Source organism: Lagenorhynchus albirostris, chromosome 16 (assembly GCF_949774975.1).
Source record: "Lagenorhynchus albirostris chromosome 16, mLagAlb1.1, whole genome shotgun sequence".
Classification (NCBI taxonomy): domain Eukaryota; kingdom Metazoa; phylum Chordata; class Mammalia; order Artiodactyla; family Delphinidae; genus Lagenorhynchus; species Lagenorhynchus albirostris.
The window spans coordinates 37,385,242-37,406,353 of record NC_083110.1 but is presented as its reverse complement, the minus strand read 5'-3'; the positions used below and the strand labels follow the sequence as shown (position 1 = coordinate 37,406,353).

The following is a 21,112-nucleotide window of genomic DNA, read 5'->3' as shown; positions in this document are numbered from 1 at the left end:
GATAGAATTCTAGGGAGGAAAGTCAGAACCCTCTGCAGCCCCATCATTCTGTGTTCAGGACCTGGGGTCACGGGCCCAGCCTGTCCTGAGCACAGTGAGCAGAGGCAGGGTCAAAGTGGGGTGAGGAAGAGACGGCCTGCACCCTTGTCCCTCAAAACAACCCCCGTGGCTCTGCAGCCCTAACTTCTCTGGGCCTCAGCTTCCTCATTGGCAAAGCGGATATAACTCGTGGGGTGAAGGGGCAGTAGTGGGTACACACGTGTGTGGGGGCTTTTGCTAGATGGAAGCTGTTTCTACTGTTAATTGTTGCTCCTTCTCTGACCGCTGGCCAGTGTTCTTCCAGCTGAAGTTCCCCCAGATCTTCAGGAAGGCCGACAGCTCAGCTTTGGTTCTGCTCTCCCAGAAAACTCACGGCTAGCAGCTTCTTCGGGAAAGGGTTTCCTGCAGAGAAAGGGAAAGGTGAGCAGAGAGGACCAAAGGGCACTCCCAAGAGAGGTGTGAGCAAGGAGGCATGTGTGGCTGACACAGCAGCTGAAAACGGGGAGGGTCCTGCCGGGGGTCGGGGCGGTGCAGCTTCCCTGGGCTGAGATTTGCAGAGAACTGGACTAAAATCGTCCTGAACTTTGAAATTCAGGGCAATAGGTGTTATTGAGTGGCCTTGCTGTAGACTCTGTGTAGGACAGAAGGTTGAAGATACCAGGTCCCAGCGTTCAGGAAGTTCACAGCCGTTGGCGTGGATGGTGGCAGAACAGGGGACGTGGTAAGAGAGCTGAGAAGGCTGAATGTACTTGGAAAGGGCCTTCTGAACAGGTGACACGTGGGAGCAAAGGAATGGGTGGGACAGTCAGGGAGAGAGATTCTCCAGGTTGGTTGGCACGTAGGGCCGTAGGGGTTGGACGAGTGTGGGGAGTCGGGGCGCAAGAGTAGCCACGCCAGCCTGCCCCAGCCTGGAAGTCCGTGACGACAGGAGGGACCACGTTGGGTGGCCTCTACTTGTGGCTCCGGGGACCCCTGACTCCTGGCAGGCAGGCTGGTCTCTGCTGAGGGGCCGGCTTGCTACACCTGTGCTGCAGGGTGAGATCAGGGATGGTCCCAGGATAACGCCTTCTGCCAGAAACAGCTCTGGCGCCAGCGGTCAGAGCCACTTCCGGTGTTTAGATAAAAAGCATCCCTTCCTCGATGCATGACACTGACATTAGCTGAAAAACTGTTTTAATAACCACACAAGCCCACAGTGACCACGGGGATCAGTGCCCCTGGATCTGTGAACCTCTCCCAAGCAGGCTGTTCACTGAGGAGGCTGTCCCTGCCAGGCCTTCTGTCTGAGCATCAGTAGCCCTTTGGGAACGTCAGACCCAGATGCCCCCAGAAGGCCTTGTCTGCCTGTCTGTCTGTTGCAGAGAGATTTGCTTAATGTGCTCAACTAATTAGGGATGAGCTGAGCTCGGGGCAGCCTCAAGACATCCTCTCCTCTGTGGCCCTGGTGCCACACTCCCCTCCAGCCCCTGCTGCCCTCCAAGGCCACTCTCAGGGCCTCATGAACTTGGAGGGGGAGGGATGGACCGGCATCAGGGAGGCCTTGTTCATCTTCTTTGGCTTTTCTTCATAACCGCTTGCTAAAGACGCTTCTGAGGGACACCCTGGCTGGATGTTTGGCCTCTTGAGACAGAAGTCCTGCCAGGAACCCATGGGGGACAGATTAGAAGGCCCACCCAACCCTATCACTCACTGGTGTTAGATTTGGGTGAGTTTCTTAACCTCTTGGAGCCTTGACTTCCTGCAAAATGGGTTGAGAATGGGCACCCCATAGGGTGCCCATTCTCAGCCCATTTTAGATGGCTCGGTCTAAATAATGGTGGCATTAAAGCACTTCCTGCGTCACAAGTGTGCTACAAACATGGAGTATGTGAAACTGAGAATCACTCTTCATGCACACTACTGATTCAATGTCCAGAGCTGGAAAAACGTTTCATCGGATCTAAATCTAAAGGTATTTTCGTTTTTGAAAACTCTTGTTGCATATAATATGTATTTATTTTGAGACATATAAAAGACTATGTGATCATGCATGAATTATGACACTGAGAATGAAGTGGACATCTGACTGAACAGCTAGAACATCACCAAAACCACACCCACTTGTAAGACATATGCTCTGAGATGCCCAGCCTAGCTAGGGCCTCAGCACAGTTGAGCTCCATTTCATTGAAACCTGCTTGCTGCTGGCTCTGGGCAAGGGACTGCTGCTGGTGGGCAGGGGGAAGTGAGGCCATGGGAGAAGCCCAGTTCTGGACCTGGGGGTCCAGCTCCGTGGAACTTGACTTTGATTTCTCTCCTCTACTGTGAGTGACTCTGCGTGTTTCTTCAGTTTTCCAGGCCGGAGTTCGCCCTGCTGGCTGGAGAGGCCCCGGTGATCTTGTATCTGCCTGGAACAATTGTGGTAACTGCTGGGTTCGACTGGGTAGGGCTGGAGGTTGGCGAGGGAAGTGACCAGCTGGGCAGGCCACAAGCTGGCCTGAGGGCCTCTGAGCTCTGAGGGCCTCACTCTCTCCTCCAGGCACCTGCCAGCCCTCGCCAAGTCACACTCCTACTTCACGTCCTTTCTTCAGCATCCTCTTCCCCTTTAAGAGGAACCCCCTGTGACTTCTGACGGAGTCCTGATTGTCCTTCCAGACGAGCTCTGTCTTCTTCTTCCCATTCAGTCAGGAAATATTCTTGAAGCAGCTAGTAGGTACCAGGCACTACTCCAGACCCTAGATCTCCGATATGAACAACGCAGAGTCCTCTTCACGTGGAGCTTGCCTTCTAGCATTTATGCATATGCATTTGTCTGTTTTCTGGGGAGGAAAAGCCAGTTTCCCTTCCCTTGGCTCTGCTGCCCCAGCTCAGGCGGACCTGGACTGGGGGTGAGTGACAGGCTTGTCCCTCCTGGGGCCCAAGCAAAGAGCTGTGGTGCTGTCGGCCCAGAGTGGGTACAGCCACTGCCATGCCCTGCTCTGAGATGCCTGACTGGGACCCTTCCTGAACCAGTCCCCCGGGGAGGAGGGGAGGGATGGTGGAATATATAAGCCGGGGGCTGCCCTGGGTGGAAGGTGGCAGAGGTTGCAGGGTAGGGAGTGGGAGGCAGAGACTGGACGGGTCCTGGGGCACCAGGGAACAGAGGAGCTGGCAGCCAGACCCCATTACCAGAGGTGGGGAGGCAGGATCACTGTGAACCCACGCTCCTTGTGCGTGCTCCAATGGGACATCACTTAGAAAGCACACATTCAAGGATACAATTATTACAAATTTCAAGAGGGCAACTGCAGAGCATTAAACCGAAGCACTGGGTGCTTCAGAGCACCTTCCACACCCTCCCCGCCCCAGCATGCGCACATATGGTAAGCAGCCGCCCCAGGGGACACAGGTGTGCAGGACAGGCAGGAACCAGGGTGGCTAAGAGTGTGCCATGTGGTCAGCCCTGCCTGGGATCATGGGAGAGCTCTCCCTCCCACAGCGTCCCCAGACCTGCCCTGGGGTGTGGGGCTGCCCCTGGGTGTAGGAAGGTCATGGTGTGGTGGCAGGCATGGTTCAATGGCACTAAAGCCAGCTGTAGTGTCCACCCATGACTGTCTTTTAATGAGGACATTCTGAGGAGGTGTGGGCCAGGCCTCAGTCTAGGCTTTGGGGCACAGGGGATACTCAGCCCCCCTCCTTAGGGAGGCTGGGCCCCTGAGCAGAAAGCATCGGGGGAGCAGAGAAGGGAGAGGGTGGCTTGACCCTCCAGGCCACAGACAAAAGGTCTTGAGCCTGATCTGGGAAACTCACAGGAATTTGCCATGTGGGGAGGGAGAGGAAGAGCATTCCAGGCATTGGGCAGTATGTGCAGAGACTCAGGCAGACAAGACTTTGTGGCGGCAGAATGATGGGCTGTTCTGGGCGGTTGAGCCCAGGCAACAGTGGTTAGGGTGGGGCTACAGAGGCCGATGAATCTGGAATTTGTCTGAGCAGGGTGAAGGGACAGAAGGCATATCTTTGGATGCGGCTCTGCTGATGAATTTCTCGGTTCACAGTAATCACCTTAGCGCCAGCCCTCTCTCTTCCTTGGATCCGTGCCCACCCAAATTCTCTCTGCTGTGCTCTGTGAAGGCCTGGGGGTCAGTATCAGGTTGTCCAGTACTCCTGCGGGTGTACGCTTCACCACTGTGGTCCTGGGCAGTCCTCTCGAGAAGCAGAGCTCAAGGGGCAGCCAGGATTTCTGCAGGGGAGAGATCTGTTACATGTGGCTCCCCAGCCTTCCTGGCCCCTGCAGAGGCTGGCAGAGAGCACGGATTTGAGTCTGGTTCTGCCTTTTACTAACTGTGCAACTCTGGGCAAGTCCCTTACCGTCTGTGAGCCTTGCTTCTCCTCTGCTGAACAGGAATCACAAACGTACTTATCTCTTCGGGTTGTTTGTCAGTTAAATGAGAAAATACATATAAAGTGGTTAGCACAATAGGTAGCCCATGGTAAAGACTCTATGTCTTGTAGTTGTTGTTACAGTATATACCATTCTTGTTTTCAGACCAAAAAAGGGAAGTCCTATTTGGCTCTCCGGGCCCTCTGTGTAATGCTGCTGAACGGGCAGTGCCTGGAGGTGAGATGTGACATCACGTCGACAGTGGGAGCCGTCTTCAGCGCTGTTGCGTCCTTTGCCAACCTTGGGGAGCTCACCTACTTTGGCTTGGCTTACATGAAAGGTAAGTGGCTCCCAGGTTGCCCACAGCTGGGCTGGTGCCTCAGGTAACCCCGCTGTCTAGGTACCTGAGTGCTATTCCTTCTAACAAAACTGCTTGAGACTGGGACATTGCCCCTTGCACACCTAGACCTTAGTCAGTATGTCAAGTCCTCACGTGCAAACTGTCAAGTAAGTGCAGAGTATGGTAAGGAAACAATGCTTGTAAGATGTTGTAGCTTCTGTGATTTGCTGGGTCTGGTTGACCAATCTCAGTGCCTTGAGGTTAGACAAGGAAATTTGAGAAACATTTTTGTCTAGGTGGGAATGCAAAATGGTGCAGCCACTATGGAAAACAATATGGCAGTTCCTCAAAAAATTACCAATTTACCCGATGATCCAGCAATTCCACATTGACATACATACCCAAAATAATTGAAAGCAGCATCTCTCAGAGATATTGGTATTCCCATGTTCATAGCAGCATCATTCACAGTAGCTAAAATGTGGAAGCAACGCAAGTATCCGCTGACAGATGAATAGACGAGTAAAATGTGGTATATACGTACAATGGAAGATTATTCCGCCTTAAAGAGGAAGGGAATTCTGACACATAGATGGCTAGATGACACACAGAGGCTACAACATAGATGAGCCTCGAGGACATTATGCCGAGTGAAATAAACCAGTTACAAAAAGGCAGATATCATATGATTCCACTTATGTAAGGTACCTAGAGCAGTCAAATTCGTAGGGACACAAAGTAGAGCGGTGGTTGCCAGGGTCTGGGTGGAGGAGGAAATGGGAGTTATTGCTTCATGGGTACAGACAGAGCTGCAGTTTTACAAGATGAAAAAGTTCTGGAGATGGATGTGGTGATGGGGTTGCACAACAGTGTGAATGTACCTAATTCTCCTGAACTATATACTTAACTGTGGTTAAGACAGTCAATTTTTTTTTTTTTTTTTTTTTTTTTTTTGCGGTACGTGGGCCTCTCACTGCTGTGGCCTCTCCCATTGCGGAGCACAGGCTCCGGACGCGCAACCTCAGCGGCCATGGCTCACGGGCCCAGCTGCTCCGCGGCATGTGGGATCTTCCCAGACCGGGGCACGAACCCGTGTCCCCTGCATCGGCAGGCGGACTCTCAACCACTGCGCCACCAGGGAAGCCCCAAGACGGTCAATTTTATGTTGTGTGTATTTTACCACAATAAAAATAAAAATGAGTCCATCTAATCATCCAGGACTAATGGGAAATCAGCACACCCACCCCAGGAGCCTAAGTTAAGATAACCCCTTCTGAAGATCCAGAAGGAAAGGGTTTTTACACCTTTCCAGCTCTGCCCTTTTGTTAAAGGGAGTCTTTATTTCCATCTACCGCAAAGATCCCTTCGTTGTAGTGGACGCTCTTTAACCACTGTGTGGAGTGATGGGAAGCAGGCTGAGCTGGGATCACACAGGCCTTCAGGTTAAACCCTGCTCCACCAGCCCACCTTGCTAGGTGTCATGATCTCCGTGTTCCTCTATTCTCCCATCCCCAGTGGGAGAAGCTTATCAGCTTGCGGTAGGATCACTCAGTGTGCCATGGTGGGTAGAGGGCGGACCTTACCTCTCATAGTTCTCAGCAGACCTCTGAAAAATCCCTCTCCCAAGTAAGAGCAACATTATATGCTTCGATGTTGTCAGTTGATGTTTGCTCAGTCTTTCCTCAAGTGTGAATAGAAGAACCTGCAGGAAACATTTTTATTGATCTGTAACATGCAGCCTTAATAAAACCAGTGTGCTTGCTCTGGGAGAAAAACCTTAAGGCTTCTCCCCTACTTTCCCTCCCAGTCAGCTGCCCACCCCTGGACCCCTTCCATGTGGACATCCTAGACCTACTCAGCTGGGGCCTCCTGGGTAAATCACTCAAGAGTGACAGTCAGGGGTTTGGACATAAACCCATTTGGGAGGGTCTGCCAGCCAAACTGTAATTGGGACCTGCCCATCCCTTGGGAAGACGTGACCCAAAGGGAAGGGTGAATTGGTGTGGGGAGTCAGGTTCAGCAGCCAGGGCTGAGGACACAGCGGGCAGAGGTCTGGATGCTGCGTGGTGAGGGCAGAGTGTGGAGAAGGGCATGGGGCAGAGCAGGGCTGGGGCAGACCTGCAGGGGTTCAGGGGGAGTGGCCAAGGGCACCCAGGAGGGGTGGTGAGGGTCAAGCTTTGCCTTGAGGAGAGCAGGGGGTCGAGGTGGGGCCTCCAGTGGCTGGAGCTGATTCAGCCTCCCTCCCAGAGGTGCTAGAAGACAAACTTAACTGCAGTTGAAGTCCTGAGCTTGGGTTGGTGGAGTTTTCAAGGTGGCAACATTCAGGTCAAAAGACAAAGGTGACTCCACTTACGCCGTGTCTTAGTCATCTCAGGTTATAACAAAATGCTGTAGACTGAGTAGCTTAAACAACACACATTTATTTCTCAGAGTGCTGGAGGCTGGGAAATCCAGGGTCAGGCTTCGAGCATGGTCATGTTCTTGGTGAGGGCCCTCCTCTTGGTGCAGATGGCCACCTCCTCACTGTGTCCACACATAGCAGAGAGAGCCAGCTCTGGTCTCTTCCTCTTCTTATTACACTAATCCTATCATGGGGGTCCCACCCTCATGACCTCATCTAAACCTAATTACTTCCCAAAGGCCCCACCTACAAATAACATCACACCTGCAGGGGGTAGGGTTTCAATATATGAATTTGGGGGATACAAACATTCAGTCCATAACACTCTGGCTGGAGAGATGTGGGCATGGTCCAGCTGGTGCACCTGGCCCATGGCAGAAATGGAATAAATACTCAGTTCTTTGTTTTTTAATTTTATTTCCATAAGATGGTAGCTGGGAGGCAGATGTTAAGTGATATCTTCTCTAAGATAAATAATCATATTTTCTCCTCTGGGTGCTGAGTTTCTCTTCCTTGACACTCTCCTCTTTATCCCCTGTTCTTGGTCTCTCATGGACCCAACAAAGGTCCTGTGGTACTAGCTATCCAGATGACTTGCTTCCTGTTCTCTCCTGTACTCAATTGGCTCCTGTCTGACCCACCGGGCAGAGCTCAGGGCTGTGAGTCTGAGGGGTGGTGCCTCACCGACTGCTTTTCCCTCTAAATACTCTCTACTTCCATTTCAGGCAAAGAGTTCTTTTTCCTGGACGCTGAAACCAGGGTGTGCAAAATAGCCCCCGAAGGCTGGAGTGAGCAGCCCCAGAAGAAGAGCTCCCCGGATACCTTCACGCTCTTTCTGAGAATAAAGTTCTTTGTCAGTCACTATGGGCTGCTCCAGTGAGTGCTGCAAACTTCTTTGTTTGTTCCTTAAGGTGTTTATGTACATCCAGGCTGACATTAGAGATAATGGGTATAGGCAAGTGCTTGGCAAACTAAATGTGCGTATAAATAACAACAGTTACTGTGGCTGATCTTCTGTTGATTGGATTCCAATATGACAGAAAAGGGGGAAAAGTCAGTATTTGGGGACAGGCCCTGGTCAAAATGAGAACTTACCCTTTTGTTTCAAACATATGCTGGTCAAGGTCAAGTTCTCTCTCCCCTGACCCCAACATGCCCCGCCTCCCAGCAGCCCAGTGATGAGGGTTCGAGGAAAGGGTCACCGGTTTGGAGTTGGATCACTGTCTCTATTCCTTTGCTTACTAGAAACACCATCTCACTGAACATCAGTTTTCTCACTTGAACCACAGGAACAAACATCTCCATGGTTGTGGTAAATGACTGGCACAGAGTAGACCTCAATGAGTAACAGGAAGCATGGTGTGGATAAAGGAGACCGCCTTTGTCTTACTGGCATTGCCCTCTGGGTTCTATTGACTTGTATCTCATCTTCTCTCCTTTTTCTGCTTCCCAGGCTTTAGTGGTCTCCCTCGCCCTCAGCATTCCAGTGACCTTTATTCCTGCATCTCTTTCCCAGGCACAGTTGGACAAGACACCAATTTTACCTGCAGCTTCGGAGAGACATCCTGGAGGAGAAGCTGTACTGCAATGACGAGATGCTGCTGCAGCTGGGGGTCCTCGCCCTGCAGGCTGAGTTTGGCAGTTACCCAGAGGAGGTAGGGGTAGAGACTGGGGTCCCTTGGGTGGGGTCACTGGAGAAGCAATTATGGGACGGGGGGAACAGTTAGAAATGTGAAGACTGAGCCTGTGTTTTTAGCACCTGTCAACTGCTGAGATTGGGGTAAACTGCATCCCTCCATTCATCCATCCATCCATTCATCCAACAAACAACCATCAAGTGTTCTTTGCTAGACTCTGGGGGATACAAAGGTCAACAGGTCAAGTTTATACATTGCAATGTAGTTCTAATCTAAGGTCTTGCCTAAAAACAGTAATTTACTAATTTACTGCGTTCTTATAATCACTGGCTTTCAAAGGGTTTGTGCCATAACCCCTGATAAAAAAATGACAGACATTTACCACCCAACCTGTACACATGTGTCCATGTAACAGAATTGAGGCGAAAGTTTAGGAAATCAGATGCACCCTTTCTACATGTGATACACATTGGTCTTTCCTATTCTATTCTAGTTAATTTATAAATGCAGGCTATGAACCACAAGGTTGATTTCACAGCTCACTAATGGATTGCAGGTTGCAGTTCGAAAAATACGTTTCAGACTACAGCAGTATCATCTTGCTTTCCTCCCAGCACATCTTCAGAAGGTGCCACCACGTCTGGAGCCTTCTAAGTCCTTCTTCATCCCCTCGCGTTTTTCACCACCCAGCGTGGTGTATCCATTTCCTCATCAGTCTTACTGTAGGTCTCTCCATTAGAATGGGATCCACCAGAGGGTAAAGGTTTTGTGTGTTTTGTTCTGCCATTTCCCCAGCACCAAAGCAGTGTCTCAAACACAGGCAGTTTGCTCAAGAGTATTGGTCTAAGGAGTGGATGGACGAATGGAGTACAGGCTCCTGGCTGGATAAGACTGTGGATAAAAGTCATCCATCAGGGGAGTCCGCAGCTTGCTTGTCAGGGAAACGTAGCTCAATTCCCAACACCCTGTCCTTCTGAACCTCCCTTCCCTGCTCCCACTTCAGTCCACAAGGACTGAGACTTCACTTTCTCCTCCGGGCATCACCCTCCCCCCTGGCCTGGGTGGGCAGTCTCCCAGGGCTGGCCTGGCCCCCGGAACCCCTCCCTGCCCCTTTGACAAGCCTCCAGGCCTGTCACTGCTTACACTGGAGCTCCTTCCTGTCTCCTCAGTCCCCAGAGCTGGGGTCCTAACCATGCCTAGGCCAGCTCCCTCCTGCCCTTGTACTGCTCCTTGGGGGAGGGGGGTCTCGGGAGGAGAGGGGCCCAGGCTCATGAATGGTGCTGTCAGCCAGGGGTGCCCCGGTGAATCAGTCACCGTCCTAGCTGCAGTATCTTGTCCAGACCTGTGTGCGGCTCATTTGGACGGGCGGGGTGCAGATTGGGGGGGTAGGGAGGGCGGCCTCCAGGGGCAGAACGTTGGGCTGCCCTTAGTAGGCTCTATGGAGCAAAGGAGTGGGCCTGAGTTTTGGGGTCAGACAGAAACCAGGTCCAAGCCCTGACTCTTCTGTTAAGTAGCTAAGTGGCCTTGGGCACGTTGTCTCTGAGTCTCGGCCTTTTCACCTGCAAAATGGAAATAGTAGTAGTTCAAAGCTGCTGTAAGGGTGGAAGGTGGTGACGTACGTATGTGGCCCGGCACGTAGCAACTGCTGTTTGCAAGCTTCCCTTCCCCTACCCCAGAATCAGGAGTGCTCTGCTGTAAAACAAAACAAAGACTAACTTTCAGTCTATGGATTCAGACACGCTGTTTAACCCGAGACCCTAACTCTAGGGCTGATAGTTGGTGGAAACTGTGGGCCAGATCCACTGAAGGCAGCTGGGAACACACAGGCCCAGACTTTTCTTATGGGATCACTTGCCCCGGGGCTCCAGGGGCCCAGACCTGACTCTAGGCGCCCAGTTCTGGCAACCCCCTGCGCCTTTGGCCCGCCCAGTTTCTGACTGGCCTCACCTAGCTGCTGCCTCAGCCCAATCTCATCCTTCACCTCCAGCTTCTTCCCCAGATCCTGCCTATCCTCAACCTCTCCAGCTGCTCTGGCGACCAGTGTGGTTCCAAGATGTTCTCTGCTGCCCCTGTGTGGCCTCCAAAGGCAGACTCTCTCTCTCTCTCTCTCTCTCTCTCTCTCTCTCTGTGTGTGTGTGTGTGTGTGTGTGTGTGTGTGTGTGTGTGTGTGTAAAGGCAACAGATTACACACACTCATTCATTTGTGCAGCCACTCGCTCAGCCCTAATTTATGGAGGGCCTCCTCCATGCTTGCATCATCTAAGCCCGTGTCAACCCTGCAAAGCTGGTGTTATTTCTATCTGCATTATAGAAGAATTGCACCTCTGTGAGGTTAGGTAAGATAGTGAAAGCACAGCCAGGACTCACTTCTAGGGCCTCGTTTCACTATGTGCCAGGCACTGCGGTGGGCACATCAAAGGGCATTAGGGGGTCTCAGAGGGGAGAGCCCCTCCCTGTGTCTGGGTCACTGAGTGGGCAGGAGGAGGAGGCTGTCCCGTCCAGCTCTGCAGGGATTTGACGGCAGCCTTAGCTACCGGGCTGCGAGGCTGGGTGGCACTGCCAGTCAGATCCAGGTGAAACTTCGTGTGCCCTCCTAAGGGGTGGATATTTTGTTTGATAAATGGTTCTGGTGCTGGAAAAAAAAACCCCATGATTTAGAAACCACTGTAGTGAAAGATTGGGAGCCACTGATGAATTCTAAGCAGGAAGTAACATGATTACATTTGCATTTTAAAAAGGGAGACAAAGACAATTTGGTACAAAAATAAATCTCCTTAATCACATCATTACAGTAGAACAACTTTCCTCTGGGCGCATTCTCTTCCAGCCTTGGACCACACGCAGGGATTTTATGCAGTTGTAAACGTTGCCACATTCGATTTGCATTCTGCTTTCTCACTCCTTGGTATGTCTTCCCCGGGCTTTCCTAATGAGCTTTTGGGATAGCCATGCGGTATGCCTCAGCAGGGCTGGACCTTTGTTTACTTATTTGTTCTCTCACTGGTGGGCATCACCTAGAGGCGCCGTGTGAGTGGTAATAACTACTATTATTATTGTTCCAGTTGCTTCTGATCTTTCTTTTTAACCTAAATGACATAGAAATAAACGTTCGTGCTGGAGTTGTTTTAGTTTCAGGCTGACCTCTCTAGGACATAGTCCTAGCAATGCGATGCTGGGTCAAAGGTCCTACATACTTATAAAAAAGCTTAGTAGACTTGTTTTAGAGCAGTTTGAGTTTCAAAGCAAAATTGAGTGGCAAGTGCAGAGATTTCCTATATACCCTTCTGCCGCCACATACATAGCTTCCCTCACAATCAACGTCCTCCACCAGGGTGGTACATTTGCTGCAACTGATGAACCCACATGGACATATTGTTATCCCCCAGAGTTCATAGTACTTTTAGGGTTTGCTCTTGGTGTTTTACCTTCTGTGGGTTTGGACAAATTTATAATGACACGTACCCACTATCATAGTATCATACAGAGTAGTTTCACTGCCTTAAAAATCCTCTGTGCTCCACCTATTCCTCTCTCTTTCTCCACCCAACCCCTGGCGACCACCAATCTTTTTATTGTCTCCATAGTGTTGCCTTTTCCAGAATGTCATAAGGTCAGAATCATCCAGCCTTTTCAAAATGGCTTATTTCACTTAATGATATGTATTTATGTTTCCTCCATGTCTTTTCAACTTGATAGCTCATTTCCTTTTAGTGCTGAATAATGTTCCATTGTCTGCATGTACCAGAGTTTATTTATTCATTCACCTACTGACGGACCTCTTTTGCTCCCAAGTTTTGGCAACGATGAATAGAGCTGCTGTAAACATCCACGTGCAGGTTTCTGTGTGGACGTACATTTTCAACTCCTTTGGGTACATACCAAGGAGCACGATTGTTGGATCATATGGTAAAAGTATGTTAGTTTCATAAGAAATTGAAGAACTGTCTTCCAAAAGTGGCTGAACCGTCGTGCATTCCCACCAGTAATGAATGCAAGTTCCTGTTACTCCACACCTTTGTCAGCATTTGGTGTTGTCCGTGTTCTGGATTTTGGCCATTCTGATAGCATTCTGAATGCTTTTTTATGCACTGGATTGCTGAGCAATTTCTTTCCCTTTGCGTCTCTGAGCTGAGCTCAGAACTGGCATGGGCCAGCCCTCGGCTGGAGGATTCTCAGTCCACAGCTACATGGGGACTCCTGTGCTACACCAGGGGCATGGGGTGTAGTGGATGCTGTGCTGCTCCCTTCAGACCCCCTCATCAGACCGACTTGCCCAATCCCAGCCCCAAGAAGGCCAGGTGCTCTCGGCTCCCAGCCGCCTCCCTCATGGGCAGTTGTCCTCAGCTGTGGGGACCTGTCTTGCCCAAGATTAGACTGTGAGGGGCTTCCTGAGACTAGGATGGGCTGATTCAGGAATACCAGGGAAGGGTCAGCTTCTCCATCTGCCAAGCTCTACTTTCCTCATTCCTTACAGTGAACCCTGAGACCACGCCTCCAGCTGCCTACCTCTCTCTGCCCCGGAGTCTGTACCAGGGAACCTAACATCAAAGTGATGCTGAGTCATGAAGATCTTCCTGCAACTCCTGGTGGGCTGCAGCCTCAGGTTCCCAGAAGAGTAGACTTGATGTAGGCTCTGGCCTGGGGCAGGGTGTGGGTGTCAGATCTTCTCTTGTTCAGGGGACAACTTCTTGATCACCTGTGGAGAGATGGTGCCACAGCCAATACCTCCCTTGTGAGAGGGGACAGTGTACTGGTAGCACATGCAGACAGAAGCGCTAAATGAATACATAGAAACAATGCTTTAGGGCCATGGTTTCGCTCTGCCTTTTGGGAAGTGGAGTGGTATTGTGGAATGTGTGAGGGCTTTGGGGGATGAAATCTTCTTTCTGTCACTTACAAGTGGTGTGACCTTGGCCCTGTTGAATGACTTCCTTTCTTGTTCATTTTGTGCATCTTGGCAATGACAATAATAATACTGTTCTCACAGGATTCCCATGAGGATAGACAGAGCTAATCTGTTCTGGGCACCACGTGGCATACAGAAGGGGCTCAAAAACAGGTGGCTTCTTTCCTCGCTCCCTTCTGTTCCTGTCATATGGTTTGGCCCAATCTCTAATATGGTAGAAAATGATATCCCGGTGGGCACTTTAAAGGAGCAGACAGGCTTCTGTCCTGCTCAGATTCCCACAGAAGGCGTCTTGTGGCACCTCTTTTCTTCTGCATCTTTCCAGCAGGTAGAGAGTAAAGCCTACTTTCGAGTTGAAGATTACATCCCCGCAAGTCTGATTGAGAGGATGACGGCTCTCCGGGTCCAAGTTGAAGTCTCAGAGCTGCACCGTTTAAGTCCTGCGCTCTGGGGAGAGGATGCGGAGCTGGAATTCTTGAGGGTGAGGCCTTTGGACTCTTGAGAGGGTGTATCGGTGTTCAAGGGTACATAGTCGGCAATCCCCTCCAGAGATTTCTCTGGGGCTGGATGTGCTCAGACCCACAAGGAAGTATGACCAAGGGACTTGAGCCTTTGGGAGGAAGGAAGCTCCATTGCCCTGTGGGGCAAGGAGAGACGTTTGGAAGCAGACGGCATTGGAAATGATCCCCCCACATGGGTAAGATTTATTGGGCTGGGGTGCTTATGGCAGGGCCTTTCTTCAATCTTGGAGCTCACAGTCGCTATTCGGTGAGTGGGGGGAGACCACATTTCTCATAGAGACATTTCTGACAACTGAAATAAAAAACTTGAGTGCGAACCAAAAGCAAAGCCATTGGAAGACTTCAGGTTTGCAGCCTTCCGGGCAACTGTTCTCAGCACAGCATGGGTGGTGTGGTCCATACATATGGGTGCAGCTCTGGTCTACTCTTTCTTTGGCCCTTTAGCAAAAGCAGTGATATTTCAGTCCCTTATCTTTGTGGGCACACAGAGCCTCCGATGAATAGCTTTTGCTCACTCCACAACTTACACCTGCAGTGGACCAAGCACAGTAGCAAACAGACAGAAAGGACATGCTTCCTGCCCCCAGGGAGTCCCAAGTCTTGTAGGGAGGACAGATGGGTACCCAGAGGCATGCAACACTGTGATAACTGCCCAATGAGAACAATAACAGTACCAGTTACTTTACTTCAGGGTAGGAGGGAATTGCCGCTCTGCCTGTGCAGGTAGAGCTTGGGGGCACGCGGGAGGAGGCCCCCAGCTTCCCCAGGGTTATGTGCCTGGTGGGGCCTTTAGATCTGGGGATCAGTTTCAAAAAGGAAACTCCAGGATTTATACATTTCTTTGTACAAAAGTCTCCTGAAGCAGGTAGAAATATTCTGTGTTTTCTTGCCTTTGATAGAGACAGTCATTTGAAAGCAGAACTGCCAAGGTGAGGTCTGTCCATTTTGTTTGGTCAGTCACTTGGAATTGTCTGCAACACCTAGCACAGTGTAATCCCTCAAGCATCTCATTTGAGAAGCCCTGGCAGAAAAGCGCTCACTGTCTTCCATTATCCAGCCTTCATGCGCGTCCTTGTTAAGGGGATGCAGCATTCCCTTGACGAGAGACAAGTGGGGACTTCAAAGCCATCAGCACACATCTGATGGAAAGTGGCCACAGGACCATAGAACCAGCAGAGAGACTAAGGACTCAGGTCTGCAGAGGCTCCTGCAGGCAGACGATGCCTGGCCCGCCTCTGCCCAGGCCCTGGCTTAGTGTACTGGGCTCACTGTGTCCCTCCTTCCTCTGGCTGAAGGATGACAAGTGGTTGTAAAGGAAGCCACCATCTCGTAAGCAAAAATGCGGAAATTTTTTAGGGCGTATCTTTGTTTTTTAACCGAACTATAGTTGATTTGCAATATTGCGTTAGTTTCAGGTGCACAGCAAAGTGATTTAGTTATATACATATATTGATATATATTTTTTCTGATTCTTTTCCATTATAAGTTATTACAACATATTGAATATAGTTCCCTGTGCTCTACAGTCAATCCTTGCTGTTTTTCTATTTTATATATAGTAGTGTGTATCTGTTAATCCCATAGTCCTAATTTATCTACCCCCACCACCGCCCACTGCTTTCCCCTTTGGTAATCATAAGTTTGTTTCTATGTCTGTGAGTTTGTTTCTGTTTTGTAAATAAGTTCATTTGTACTATTTTTTAGATTCCACATGTAAGTGATATAGTATCATATTTGTCTTTCTCTGTCTGAGTTACTTCACTTAGTATGGTAATCTCTAAACTCTCTTTTTTAGTCTTTGATGGAAAACACTAAATAGATTTGATTTGTATGCGATCTTACCAGTTTCAAGGCTACACCTATCTCTTATGATTACTGTGAAGATTAAATGAAATAAATGCATGAGAAATGTTTAGAATTGTTACTGAACTGAACTTAGTCCTCTCGCCCGTGCACAGTAAGGCCAATCTACGGACACCTGGCTGTGGTGAATGAAAGTGCAGCATTTATTGCAGGTGCCGAACAAGGAGAATGGGCAGCTCATGCTCAAAAGACCCAAACTCTCTGATGGCTTTCAGGGAAAGGTTTTTAAAGACAGGGTGAGGGAGAGGGCTGTGGGGTGTGTGATCAACTCAGGGACATTCTTTTGATTGGTTGGCAGTGAGGTAATTGGGAGTCAACATCATCAACCTTCTGGTTCCAACCAGTCTGGGGGTCTACATGCTGGTGGTGGTCAGCATACAGTTAACTTCTTCCTCCTGGTGGGGGTTTCAGTATCTGCAAAACAGCTCAAAGGATATGGCTCAGAATATTATCTATAGCCTTTGAGGAGGAATTACACGTTCTTAACTTTGTTTAACAGCTCTTATTAAATTGTCTTGCTTGACTGTTTTCCTTTGTTTTCTCACTTGTCTGATTAAATTTATTCTTTGGAACTTGGGGAAGGACTAGGAAGCTAAAGTTTTTCTACAATCAAGAGGCAGGCGGAAGACATGGCGGGGTCTGTGTGTGTGTCTATCCCAGGAAGGCCCCACAGGGTCCTGCTCCATTACAGAATGGCACTTTACCATTTTAAGAATTTTGTGGCTCCAAGTACTTCAGTATCATATCCCTCTCTATATAATTAAAAAATTAAAAATTAAAATAAATACTAAACAATTTAAAAAATGTAAGCAACTCTAACAAAGGCATCTCTATTCTGATGATGATGACTTTAATGGTTTAATTTTTTTTTTGAACTATTACATCAAATTCTTTTTTTTTAAACATCTTTATTGGAATATAATTGCTTTACAATGGTGTGTTAGTTTCTGCTTTATAACAAAGTGAATCAGTTATACATATACATGTATCCCCATATCTCTTCCTTCTTGCATCTCCCTCCCTCCCACCCTCCCTATCCCACCCCTCTAGGTGGTCACAAAGCACTGAGCTGATCTCCCTGTGCTATGCGGCTGCTTCCCACTAGCTATCTACCTTACATTTGGTAGTATATATATGTCCATGCCACTCTCTCACTTTGTCCCAGCTTACCCTTCCCCCTTCCCCATATCCTCAAGTCCATTCTCTAGTAAGTCTGTGTCTTTATTCCTGTCTTGCCCCTAGGTTCTTCATGGCCATTTTTTTTTTTTTTTTAGATTCCATATATATGTGTTAGCATATGGTATTTGTTTTTCTCTTTCTGACTTACTTCACTCTGTATGACAGACTCTAAGTCCATCCATCTCACTACAAATAACTCAATTTCATTTCTTTTTATGGCTGAGTAATATTCCATTGTATATATGTGTCACATCTTCTTTATCAATTCATCTGTCGATGGACACTTAGGTTGTTTCCATCTCCAGGCTATTGTAAATAGAGCTGCAATGAACATTTTGGTATATGACTCTTTTTGAATTATGGTTTTCTCAGGGTATATGCCCAGTAGTGGGATTGCTGGGTCGTATGATAGTTCTATTTTTAGTTTTTTAAGGAACCTCCATACTGTTCTCCATAGTGGCTGTATCAGTTTACATTCCCACCAGCAGTGCAAGAGTGTTCCCTTTTCAAATCCACATCCTCTCCAGCATTTATTGTTTGTAGATTTTTTGATGATGGCCATTCTGACTGGTGTGAGATGATATCTCATTGTAGTTTTGATTTGCATTTCTCTAATGATTAATGATGTTGAGCATTATTTCATGTGTTTGTTGGCAATCTGTATATCTTCTTTGGAGAAATGTCTATTTAGGTCTTCTGCCCATTTTTGGATTGGGTTGTTTGTTTTTTTGATATTGAGCTGCATGAGCTGCTTGCAAAATTTGGAGATTAATCCTTTGTCAGATGCTTCATTTGCAAATACTTTCTCCCGTTCTGAGGGTTGTCGTTTCATCTTGTTTATGGTTTCCTTTGCTGTATCACATCAAATTCTTTAAAAGAATTTACCTAATTGTTTTGGGATGGTCCTGCTTTGTCATACTTTAAGTACATGCCTGGTCTGGCCACTGGATACTTCAGCACCAATGTCCAACAAATATTGTTTTGGATGATGATGATGATGATGATGATAGTGACAGTGAGAGGGTCTCTCCAAAGTTAAACAAAGCGGGGAGGTTCAGGGTCCAGAAATGCAATCAAGATCATGTGAAGAGCTGTAGGCTTCGTAGGCAGTGTAACCTATCTGCACAGATTACTTACCAGCAGAAGGAGAAAGGTCAGCAAAGAGCTTGAGAAAGGAGCTCTCAAAAGCCATAATTTGTCCTCACTTTTGTGATCCCACCTGGGGATGAGAGAGATGAGGCAGGACATAGAGCCCTCTGCTCAGGGGTAAAGATGAGATACCAGATCTCACCAGTGAAACCCTTCTGAGAGGGTTTCAAATGCCCGGAGCAAGATGTCCCTGCTGTGAGCTGAGGTGCATCAACCGTTTGGTAAAAACTGGAGTCTTCCAGGTGAAGAAGAAGATGGTAGAGACCAGAATAGAGACATGATTACCATTCAGACATAAAAACATTTGTGTTAGGTTTATACTCTGGCCTCTTAAGACTTTGATTGGCCTGATGCAGTTCCCAGCTCTGATTGACCCTCATGCCCCTGACAAAATTCCATCTCCTAAACCGGTAAACTGAAGACAGATCTTGTGCTGTGGGGACCCCACCAAAGCACTGCTACATGGTGAGAAGTGCCAGTGATTGGTCATTTTCTCTGCAGGATGTTAATGGCTCATCTTGCTTTAACAGTGATGCTAACCATTTGGAAGTTTGCTTTCTGTGCCTGGGCCTCAGTTTTCCCATCTGTAAAATGAAGGCGTTGTACCAGATTGTATTGCAGTAGACTTTGGGAAAAAGGATTCTTTACTTTGAGATGATTCAAGAGAGTCTGAATTCTATAACTTTGTTCAGAATATTTTTACTCTATTTATTTGTACCATTTTCATAGTAACTGTGTTCCAAGTGTCTTAAGGTACTTCATTAGGAAAGGATTCCTTGGGTTAATAAAATAGAAAAACACTATCATATTAGAGGTACGGAGGAATTCTATAGTAAGGAGATCTGTTTAGTTCAGTGTTTCCTAAACTTATCTGGCAATCCTACTCTTTTTTTTCAGAACGTATGTGAAGGTGTTTTCTTCATGGAATGGTTTGAAATCCATTATTTTAGACCAATGTGCCTGTCTCTTCTTAATTGGCCTTTTTCTCATTCCAGGTGACTCAGCAGCTCCCGGAATATGGTGTGCTGGTTTACCAAGTTCTCCCAGAGAAGACAAGGCCAGGAGGAGAGATGGCCTTGGGGCTCTGTGCCAAGGGGGTCATAGTGTACGAAGTGAGAAACAACAGCAGAATTGCGACTTCACGGTTTCAGTGGAGAGAAATTGAAAAGATTTTGGCCTATGTGAGTGTCACTCAGTTGGTTATGACCCATGCTTCATTTTTCTTTGATCTGTTATCCCTTTAAAGAGCGATAGGTCAGGTGATCTTCTCCTAAGAAGATAAGCTCACAGCCTGTCAGCTAACCTGTACTCCGATGACTGTTACATATTTGGAAGAAGTCTACCAGGGGGTTTGAGGGTCCCCACGAGGCCATTTCTTCTCTGCCATCCGTCACCTAGATCCCCCTCACCCCCATGGGCAGCCATTGGCCTAAAGGACTACACTTTCCCTCTGGGTGAAGTTCTTTAATTTGGGGAATCTATTGATGTTGAGAGCAAGGTTGGAGGTGGGAGATGGGGAAGGAGAGTGTATAGTAGGTGCAATGGAGTCTGCATGCTTTTGAAACATTTTCCTTGTATTTTAATTTTCCCTTTGCACACATTGTACCGAGGCATCTGGCCTGTCTCCCATGGACTACAGGTGTGCAAACCTTTGTCAGCCATTTAAACAAAACGAAACAAAACAACAACCCTATTAAATGTACAATGTTTGAAATAACATTTGAACACCATTTTCTTGAATTCAGTTACAATAAATTTGACATCAAAAACATTACGTGTGTACCCATAGCAGAGAATGCTCCAGTAGCTAATCTACCTGCCTGTCCTGTGGGTCAGTATCCCATAACTTCAGCAATGATTTCATTATAAAACATGAAGTTCTTTGACTGGTGGCTCAGAAAACATTTTAGTTTTTCTTTCTATTGAATTTTCTCTTGTGGTTTTAAAATTTTTCCTACTAACGAGATTTTTTTTTCATTATCTGATTCTTTGGTTTTTGTTTTCATTATCATTATCTAATGTTAAAGTTTCCTAAGCAGAACATAATTGATTTTATTCATTTTCTCAGTGTTTCTTGTGTTCCTCCCATCTTGGCTGTTGAAGTTGATGTAATTGTTAAAGTGTGATTCTTGATAGAATTTCATAATAAAGTATTGTTTTTCCTTAGAAAAAAAGCTTACATCTAAAAATAAATAATAATTGACCATAATTTTATTAAAGTGGCCTTTATAATATCAGGAAACTGACTTTTTCCCAAATATTTTTGACATTATCTAAAAGTAATTGATATTTATTTTTGTGAACTTTTCAGAAATTTAATGACTCAAATAACTTTAATTCCACTGAAAGATTATTTGAAGAATTTTAATTATTGAATTTATTCAATACTATTATATTACTTCCTATTTTCTTTATCTCATATTTAATTGTTCAAAATTCTCAGTGTAATTTCTTTTAAAACATTTGTAGAAATGCAGACAACCTACAAAGTAATTTTGAAAAATAGAATTTTTTGAAGCCATAAAATTTAAGTCCCCTTAAGTATTTTATATTTAAGTTGGTTTAATTTTTACAGGTATTTATTTTCCCCACGACCATAGACAATTTCTTGATTAAAGCTGGAATATCATCAGGTTCACAAAACAAACTTAGTAGCTTAAAAACACCCTTGTCACTAATTAGAATTTTCATGTTGATGACCAGTCTCTTCCTCAGCATAAATATCCTTTTTTTTATGG

The 21,112-nt window shown here is 47.4% G+C and overlaps 1 protein-coding gene across 1 annotated transcript in view; it reads left to right on the top strand.

Moving 5' to 3' along the window:
• The window catches only part of FRMPD2 (FERM and PDZ domain containing 2), a 51,948-nt gene that overhangs the window by 12,537 nt on the left and 18,299 nt on the right, over positions 1-21,112 (top strand). The window contains exons 7-13 of the mRNA XM_060125754.1: positions 333-459; positions 2,369-2,440; positions 4,544-4,718; positions 7,845-7,995; positions 8,636-8,774; positions 13,988-14,143; positions 19,370-19,555. Coding sequence (XP_059981737.1) covers positions 333-459; positions 2,369-2,440; positions 4,544-4,718; positions 7,845-7,995; positions 8,636-8,774; positions 13,988-14,143; positions 19,370-19,555 — 1,006 coding nt within the window. The remainder of the gene's footprint in view (positions 1-332; positions 460-2,368; positions 2,441-4,543; positions 4,719-7,844; positions 7,996-8,635; positions 8,775-13,987; positions 14,144-19,369; positions 19,556-21,112) is intronic.